Source organism: Populus euphratica, unplaced genomic scaffold (assembly GCF_000495115.2).
Source record: "Populus euphratica unplaced genomic scaffold, PopEup_1.0 scaffold29.1, whole genome shotgun sequence".
NCBI classification, from domain to species: Eukaryota; Viridiplantae; Streptophyta; class Magnoliopsida; order Malpighiales; family Salicaceae; genus Populus; species Populus euphratica.
In genome coordinates this window covers 651,517-661,054 of record NW_011499888.1, presented here as the reverse complement: position 1 = coordinate 661,054, position 9,538 = coordinate 651,517, and the positions used below count along the sequence as shown (strand labels likewise).

The 9,538-nt window shown below is 33.6% G+C and overlaps 3 protein-coding genes across 6 annotated transcripts; 2 read left to right on the top strand and 1 right to left on the bottom strand.

Moving 5' to 3' along the window:
• Positions 1–1,804: 1,804 nt before the first annotated feature.
• On the top strand, positions 1,805–2,483 carry LOC105130683 (histone H2B-like). Its single transcript, XM_011033295.1, has one exon. It carries the CDS (start codon positions 1,901–1,903, stop codon positions 2,321–2,323), a length of 423 nt encoding a protein of 140 aa, XP_011031597.1. The 5' UTR covers positions 1,805–1,900; the 3' UTR covers positions 2,324–2,483.
• An 87-nt stretch (positions 2,484–2,570) lies between these two features.
• LOC105130684 (uncharacterized) lies at positions 2,571–5,860 on the top strand. Of its 4 annotated transcripts, none has more exons than XR_843285.1 (6): positions 2,571–3,014; positions 3,131–3,321; positions 3,453–3,498; positions 4,679–4,761; positions 4,878–5,143; positions 5,549–5,840. XR_843285.1 is itself a non-coding variant. In XM_011033296.1 (6 exons), exons 1-6 carry the CDS (start codon positions 2,792–2,794, stop codon positions 5,618–5,620), a joined length of 732 nt encoding a protein of 243 aa, XP_011031598.1. In that variant the 5' UTR covers positions 2,571–2,791; the 3' UTR covers positions 5,621–5,849. The 4 variants fall into 4 exon arrangements, 3 of the variants coding, with proteins under 3 accessions (XP_011031598.1, XP_011031599.1, XP_011031600.1); XM_011033296.1 differs by having other exon boundaries at positions 4,878–4,994; positions 5,549–5,849; XM_011033298.1 differs by having other exon boundaries at positions 2,942–3,019; positions 4,878–4,994; positions 5,549–5,860.
• Positions 5,861–6,929: 1,069 nt separating this feature from the next.
• Positions 6,930–7,460, bottom strand: LOC105130685 (uncharacterized). The gene has a single exon (XM_011033299.1). The coding sequence runs from the start codon at positions 7,304–7,306 to the stop codon at positions 6,995–6,997; it is 312 nt and encodes a 103-aa protein (XP_011031601.1). The 5' UTR covers positions 7,307–7,460; the 3' UTR covers positions 6,930–6,994.
• Positions 7,461–9,538: the final 2,078 nt, after the last annotated feature.

Here is a 9,538-nt window from a genome sequence, read left to right as displayed (position 1 = left end):
TCAGTTGTCTCTTACACGGACGAGAGCCTTGACTTTGTTGTTGTGCTTGGATATTTGTTTTCCTTTTCCCATTGATTTTTATTTCACTTTATTTTTTCTTTTATGATTAGTCACGTGTTTGCAGGAGTCAAGCCATATGTCATTTAAACATTCTAGCAGAATCTTGTCTAACAAATTCAAAAGGATGGTGACAAAGCTAAAATGCTTTCTTGCTTGATTTTTTTTTCTAAGAAACAAATAATTTAATAACTTTATCTTATTTTCTGAAATGGACTTTAAGTTTATAGTAATCGACGCAACTTAGAAAGTTTTCAAAATAACATTGTAGGTTAAAACTAGAAAAGTTTGTTAAAGTTTGAGTGTTTAAAGTGATGGATGGTAGCTAAGGTTAGAGGTAGTATAGCCTGTATGGAAGATCATATTGGTTTTTGTGTTTGTGTGAAGAAATTGTATTTGTTTGAAACTTTGGCTAGGTTTTTTGAAAGAGATTCCCTTTATTTTTTTCCATAATCGTGTTCAATATAGATCTTAAAAGAGTTTTTAAATGGTATTACATGACTTGGTTCCAAACTTAAAACGTGTGACTGAGCTATCTCTAGCTGATTATTGTTTAACAAAGCTGCTAAGTTTTATCTCTAGTTGATAATCAAATAATAACTATTGAGGAGGTTTAAATGGTATTACAGAAACCAGAATGATGAATGCTGATCATCATACAGTTTGTTAAAAGCAGAGTCTATAAACTAGTTAAGTTTGGTGCTACGAGTTTTATGATTATTATTGATTTACTTTTGGATTATTTTGGCAATCTAACTAAAGACTTTTTATTTCTTTGTTAAGTTTTCAGTTGATTATATTGAATTATTGTTATAAAAAAAATTGAATAAATTAGCTAATTATTAGATGCATTAACCTTCAATTGCTTGATTTATATTTAGTTATTGGAACAAAATAAGAAGAAAAATCTAAAGTTTAGTGCTTTCTTGAAAATAAAGTAAAGTTCTGCATTACTTTATTTCAATGGTTTTTCAGTGATAATATAAATATCAATAATGAGCATTCTACTCAACATGATTGCAACAATGATATTAGTTCAATAATATAGAAAGAAATCAGGGTTTGAATCATGAAAGGGACTTGTCTAGGGTATGATGAGTTATTCCTTTAAGGTATGATACTAATGTTCATAATATTGGTGTTGATAATAGTAATGACACTAATAATTTTATTGATAATAATGATATTGATTAATGTCTGAGAAATAATAAGTAAAATGAAATCAATGAAACTAGTTTTAGTTTGCATGATACACCAACCAACATATTATTTATTTTAAGTTTGTTAACTCCTAGTTAATGAAAAATTACTTAAATAATGTATAAATTTTTATTTGAATAATATATTTTAAAATGCATGAACTATGTATGAATTTTTATTTAAAATATTTTAATTATATATAAATTTTTTTATAATTTTATGATATATTTTTATAATTTAAAGTTATTTTATATTGTTTGTATTATATTAAAAATATGTTTTTGACAACTGTTGGGCTATTTTCAATGATTAAGACCTTCAATGGGCTGTTGTGAACATTGGGCTGGGCTTGTGAACCCCGACACTACTTGGACTTTAGCGAAGGCGGTCCTTGCTCTGGCTTCCTATCGGTCTCCAAAAGTTAAAAGGAAAAACCCACATCTCACCGTCCATTCAAAACCCTGCAAATCCAACCATACACGTCATCAATCCGCGTTTCACAAAATCAACCAATAATCACGTACCTCCTATCTCTTTATAAACAAACCAAACAATTCCATCCCATCACCAAAGCTCTTAAAAAAGTCCCCGTTTCCGTCTCTTTAAAAAACCTCATCTCAAAGTCTCTTCTCAAGAATTCCAGATGGCTCCTAAGGCAGAGAAGAAGCCGGCCGAGAAGAAGCCTGCAGCGGCCGAGAAAGCCCCAGCAGAGAAGAAGCCAAGAGCAGAGAAGAAGTTGCCCAAAGAAGGAGGAGCGATTGACAAGAAGAAGAAGAAGGCAAAAAAGAGCGTCGAGACCTACAAGATTTACATCTTCAAGGTCTTGAAACAAGTCCACCCTGATATTGGGATTTCTAGTAAGGCTATGGGTATCATGAACAGTTTCATCAACGATATCTTTGAGAAGCTTGCTCAAGAGGCTTCGAGGCTTGCCAGGTACAACAAGAAACCCACAATTACTTCTCGGGAGATCCAAACTGCTGTCCGATTGGTTTTGCCTGGAGAACTTGCGAAACATGCTGTTTCTGAAGGGACGAAGGCTGTTACCAAGTTTACAAGCTCTTAGACAGCTAGGACTCGTTGAATCCTTTGTGGGTTCTGTTGAATTGTGCGTCTATGTAAAGGTTCTTTAGATCCTCGGTTGAGAGAATTTGATTTAGGCTTTTTTTTAATTTAATTTTATTTGCTGGAATTCTCCTTAAATAAATTGTTTAATTATGTGGGTTTTTTTAATCCAATTTGATTAGATTAATCGAAGAGGCTAGTAGTAGAGACAATCCGGTGTCGCATGACGTAGCTTTTCTAACATGCTTACTCATGTATCACATCGAAGTTAAAAAAATGGCCCACAATCATCGCCATCATCACCTGTTGGCAATTTACCGGAGCAGCTTGGGAAAATGAAGCCGCGTGGGTCTAAATATCGCCTCGCTACGTGCAGAACCACCCGTGCTCTTATCCATAACACCAGTACTCCTGTTTTATCATCTTCAACAACATAGTAGCTAGCAATCCTTGAGTTTTCCATTAATTAATGGCGCTAAATTCCTCGTCTCTTGGTTCAACAATAAGCCTAAGTTCAATCTCTTACAGATCCAAAAACCCTAGAAATTCCCTCAGTTGCAAGCACCTCTTTCTAAATTTCTCCTCGCCAGTAACTGAATCACTTCGTGCTTCGGCTGACTCCACTCCCAAAGCGAAATTCGTTGCCAGACGTAAAGAGTCGGTTTCGGTCCGGCAACTCGGACGCCCTCTAAGTAATGTCAGGGTGGATTAATTTTTTAAGCAAAAGATTCCAAAATGTTTAATTTTTAAGATTAAAAACTGATTTATTTTATTTTTTTTTGTAATTAATTTGATGTTGAGGTGGCAGTGGAGTATATGAGTTTGCCAGCGAGTCAGTACTCCGTGTTGGATGCAGAGAGGATAGAGAGGGTAGACGACAACACGTTTAGGTGTTATGTGTATAGTTTCAAGTTTTTTGCTTTCGAAATTTGTCCTGTTTTGCTTGTTAGAGTTGAAGAGCAGCCTGATGGTTGTTGCATTAGGCTTTTGTCCTGTAAGGTGATACACTGATGCTTATGATCATTGCATTATTGTATTTGGGGATGATCTTTGAAGTTTTGAATTTTGTGGTCATGATATTTATTGATATTTGTTTCTCTGTTTGATTTGTTGAATGCTGTACTTGGCAGCTTGAAGGTTCGCCGATTGTGGTTGCACAGAATGAGAAGTTTGACGGTAAGGCTTTCTATTTAGGTTTTCTGGCTAGCATAACATGGATTATTTTGAATTTCTTTCTGTAGTGAACCCCTATTTTGGATTTGCTTTTGTATGATGGGTTTGAAATGTGATTGTATAATTGTCACGGGCCAATGCTTCACTCTCGATTATACAGTACAGACGTTTGTGACCTCGCCTATATGCTTGTGGTGATGATTCTTCTGGCATTACAGCCTTTACCATGACTGCTCTACCCATTGCTCAAGTTATTTCGTGTTGGAAGAATAATTATTTTTGTGAGGTCTGAGCCGTTTGAACCTTGTATAAGTCTCTAGTTTAGTTATTATTCAGTGTTATAACTTTAAGAATGGGAAGTTAGTTTGAATTTACGATTGGATTGGTTGCTGTGGATCAATGGTTTCTTTCAAAGGTTAATTTCAAAACCATGGCTTCACTAAAGGAGGACACGAAACACTTTCGTTCTCGTTTTTGTTTCTCTCTTGCAGTACAGAATGAAATGCGCAGCAACTAAATTTTACAATGTATAGTGCTGTCATGGTGGCAAATAGCAGACTAGGTTTTTATATATAAAATGGCTATAATTGAGGCGTCACAAGAAAGAATGGAAATGCTGTTTACCATCTCCTAGAAATTGGTTTCTGTTATTTATTTTTTGGAAACATTTTGTCCATGGCTATATTTTCAAAAAATTTGTACCATGTCAATTCTATATTAATATGCAAAGAATTGATTTCATATAGTGAACCCCTTTGAAAAAATATGAACTCTTGTTATTTTGGGCAATATGATAGACATCACTCTGCTACTTGCATGTGTGATTGGCTCCTGGAAAGTTAGTGCCGGTAAGGTATCAACGTAACAGCAACGCCAGGTTTTTGACATCAACCTCTGCTGCTTACCTGATGAAGTTAGGGGCACTTTAATAATTCTTCTGTCATGGAGAAAATAACATCTCTCTGCAAACCTTGAATGTTGTACATGATAAAAATAATTGTCCGGGACCTTGGTTTTATTGTACGCAATCATTTTGGCTGAACTGTGTTCTGTATGATGCAGAAGTGACCGTTTTCTTCTGAAAAAATAGCATGCATGAGTGTTAGCAGTTAAATTTCTAAATTTATTATTATACATGCTTTTTTCAGGAATGCTTTGACACTGATTTGGTGTGGAAATGCAGCTTCCATGGTCAACCAAATTTCTTGTGATAGCAACCAAAGCAACTCAACAATACAACAGCTAACTTCAGATGCAGTCATTGAGGTACCTGGCAAAGTGTTCTTTGCATGTAGTGCTGTGTTCTATCATGATTTCATTATTGTAGATGGTCATATGTGCACGAAAATATTAATTTTAAACTCATTTGTATTTCATTCTAGGTTAGCATTGATATTCCTTTTGCATTTAGAGCAATTCCAACTGAAGCAATAGAATCGACTGGTGCCCAAATCCTTCAGCAGATACTTGGGCAGATACTTCCCCGCTTTATGGCACAGGTTTGAGGAAATCTCAATTAAATTAGCTCATGAAGAATGAAGTAGGCTACCTGCCAGTTGCAAAGCTGGCATATGATCTCCTAGTACCTCATTTTGGTTAAACCCTTGCGTGTTCACTATTTGGGCGAGTCTTGAGGTTCTTGGTCCAGGTTGAATTCCACCGCCATGGAAATTGATTTCATTTTATTCTACATGGCAATCAAAATAGACATCCATCAATAAAATTGGGGAATTCGATGAAAGAAAAAGTCCCAGCAACGTATACTAACAGCACAGCACGGGAGCATTTTTTCAGAATTCCACAAAATTCCCTGTTATGTGATAATAAACTTGTTCATCAAGTAGTAAATGAAGTACAATTTGATGATTCGAATTTTAAAACAATGTAAAAATGCTTCCATGACCTAGATTTACTAATTTGATTCCTCTGCCTGTACATCTTGCCACCATCATATAGGATTGATTCATCCCCACCACACCATCCGTAGACTTGTATTTGTTGGCAGGGAATAGTTACTTTTATTCGTGACATTAATGCTTGAACAAACTGGCAGCTTGTGAAGGACTATCATGCATGGGCCTCTGGTGATGCATCAAGGCAGCCTCTCGGAACTGGTGAGATTTGAGATTCATGGAAGGCAGAGATTTGTAGCTGTGTATTTAAATCTGTAGCCTCCTCCAGTGCAGGCATTACATGTTTATATTGGATAACAGGCAATGAGAATCCTGGCTGTTCTAGATATACTTGTGCTTTTTTACTTGTTTCAGAGCTAGTCTTGGTTCAGGACAAACCACACGATTGGTTTCTGTTAAGCAGTGATTCTATTTATGTTCTTGTTGTTGATTGACGGACCACCATTTCTTCTTGGAACAATTTCTGTTAGCTTGTTTCCTCCATCTTCTCTTCCTGAACTCAAGTAGACATGGTTTTATATGGACCCAAATCATTCTCGAAGAAAACAACTATCACGAGAGCGCATGAACACAAAGGCTCAGAAAATAAATAGCCGCGAACTTGAATATAATCATACATCTAGCCATAACCCATCATCATCATGTTCTTCTCTTAGTTGGGCTATTCCTTGTTTCTGGGCTATTTTTTTAATCAGTTTTCTTCAACGTATCCATGGCCTTTTCTTTGCTAGGATCGGCCCACTTCGGAAAGCCCTTTTCTTAAAAAAAAAATAAAAAATAAAATCGAGCATGCCTCCGAGCATGAACGACAGGCGGGTGCCCTTCTCCGATCTGGATTCAGCGAAATCACCCCTTCCACATTAAATTTCTCCAGATCAACCCGTATCTATATTTCCAGTTTCGGTCTGCATAACCCCCTCCGTCCACATTTATATTAATCAGAGTAAATGAGATTGTATTTTTCTTATGACAAAAATCGGGAAAAAAAAATGTGAAGGATTTTATTGTTGGTATTAAAAAAGGACAAAGGATGAAATAACAAATAACACCGAAAAAGTTTTAGTTTTATTCATTATTCTTAGTCGTCGTCTTTTATTAATACCAACATCACAACCCTTTGAAATAACATTTTTTCCCACAATCTAGTGATCTAGCTATTTCATGTGAAATAGCAAGACCCTGTCGCAGATATTTGTCTATCATATCAATTCAGATCACATGATTGATTTTATCAACTCTTGATATTAATACCGTAAAAATTTCTTCCATTGATTTCATGATTACAAGCTGGATCACCACTAAGTGTCCTAGGTGAAGAGATAAAGATATACACAGCTCCCTCCATGATTTTCACTTGTATCTTTGCAAAGGTTCCATGAATGTAAATATCCACAAACAACACGAACGATATACATATACATATACATATACATATACATATACATATACATATACATATACATATACATATACATATACATATACATATACATATACATATACATATACATATACATATACATATACATATACATATACATATACACATACACATATCTCATTAGAGACGATAAATAGAATAGAGTTTACCTATCGTTGAAAGGGGTAATCCTGATGACCAGGCCAGGGAAAACATCATCCGGGTCATGAATGTGTGGATTTTCTTCAACAATATAAGGATCCCGACATTTTTCACTGATAGTATGCAAAGTCTCACCTTCTCGGACCACATATATCTCATCGCATGGCTTGTCCTCGAAAACCCTTGGATGCCCAACAGCAGCCAATTCACTTTCACTCACTTCGCAGCAGCTCAAAACCAGCATTAGCGCCATCAACAAAGCACAATACCAAGAAATCTTTTCTGCCATCACGGTTGATGAAGAAACAGAACCCATTAATTACTTATCAACAAAACACAACTTCTTGGCTTAAAGAGGTGGATATGGTTTGAGGTTTCTTGAAGGGGTAATTGTATATGTATGGAAGCTGGCAATTTAAGGAAGGGTTACTGTCTATAGGTGGTTGGACGGATTTGGATGAGCTCTGGCGCGATTTGAAAGCTTTCCTTCAGTGTGGTAGGTACGTGTCAGCGGGAAACGAATTCAAAAGAAAATGGAAAGAGTTGGTTTAACTGTCTCAATTTTTAACTCTGATCTTCATTCTATTACACCAAAAATTCGTGGCATCAGTGCTGTGGTTAGTGTGTAGTTGTCAGCCAGTTCATTTTCGTGGTTGTTGGTAAGTGTTTCTATAAATATTTTATTTTATTTTTTGTTTTAAATTAATTTTATTTTTAATATTTTTAGATTATGTTGATATAATGATATAAAAATAAATTTTAAAAAATAAAAATATTATTTTAATATTTTCCTAAAAAAAATATATTTTTCAATCATTTTCACAGTATATCAAACTAATATAATAATCAACAAGGGGGCAATCATTTCCATGATTTGATGATAGGAAAGCCTGACATTTAAGCTCACGGATATTCATTAATTAATTCCCAGGTATTGCGGATGAAAACTGTATAAAAATATCGCAGGATTTATAGACCGATTAAGATACTCTTATGCATTTTTATCATATTTATGTTTTACAGTGGAGTTTAAAGTTATTTTCAGTGGGAAAAACATAAAGTTGATGTTATTTTGGATATTTTAATATTTTTTTATATCAAATTCATAAAAAAATATCAACATAATATTAAAAATTAAAATTAATTATAAAATTTGAAATATCACTAGCCGTGTTCCTCATCCAAACTTGGTTACTTAAATTTGAAGCATATAAAAACAAAAATTGAAAGTATTTTTTTAAAATAAAATTTTAATTTGTTTTAAATTTATATATTTTTTGATAATTTGATATTATTTTAATATATTACGATTGAAAAAATTAAAAATTATTATTTTAATATATTTTTAAACAAAAAAAATTTTTAAAATTTTTTTTATTTCGAGCACAAACCCTATGTAACATGTATCCATGGCATATAAGTTTTTTTTTAATAATATCACTTCTATTGATGATGTCGTAGGGGAGGTTAAAAAGGATTTTCTTCACAACTAGAACGCAAAATTAAGGTAGCAAGTAGTAAAATTCTACCAATATTTTTTAAAGCCGCTCAAAAGGTTGTCTTTGATGAGTGATAGATCTAGAAACATATTTTTTATGAGAACTGTTACAACAATACTCTCTGATATAATATTATTAAAAAATAAAGTTTTTGGCTTGACAAAATGAAATTGTTTAGGGAGGTTAACTTGAAAATTTATTGTTTAGAATCTAATCCAAGCTAAATTTTAATTTAAAATTTAAATAAATATTAATATAATTAAATTGGGTTGATTTAAAAGGTTAACTTAATAAAATATAATTAATCTATTTAAAAATGTCATCTGGTATTCTTTAAATCCCAACAAAGCTAAGTTATTGTTAGAGATAATTATATATTGAGCTCTCATTTAATAGATTAACTTATAAATTAAGTTATTGGAATAAAATAATTTTTTAACTTGATATCTAAATTTAATCTATTAAATAGTAATGAGTTCAAATCTCATAAATCACATTTTATTTGATGATCACTTGAAAAGAAATATTAGATAAAATTATATAAATTACATTTTGAGGCACTACTTTATAATTTAAAATTTAATATAATATCAAAGAATGATTTCAATTCAGTTATTTAAGCTATTAACTGGAGCTTTGAAATATTATTTAGATAATTCTCTCTGACACTCTCACTAAATGATAATATAACTACTATGAAGAGCCGAAAGAAGTCTATCGTGATGAGTTGAGTTTACATGGCTTACCCATGCCCACAACTCACGTCTTACCTATGCCCATTTATCTCATGGCCAAGGCCCAAGTGGCAGGCTTATATTTAGAAATATTTTTCGAGAGAAGCCCATAGTCTGTAAGAGGGCCAGGGACTCTTATATTTAGAAATATTTTTCGAGAGAAGTCTGTAAGAGGGCCAGGGACCTTTCTGCTACAGGGAAGGAGAAGGAAAACCTGAAGTAGACGGAAAGAGGCAATCTAATGCGACGAAAAAGCGGGGGAGAACAGCTATAAGCTAGTAAATTTCCAAAAGCATGATAGAGCCAGTGAAGTTG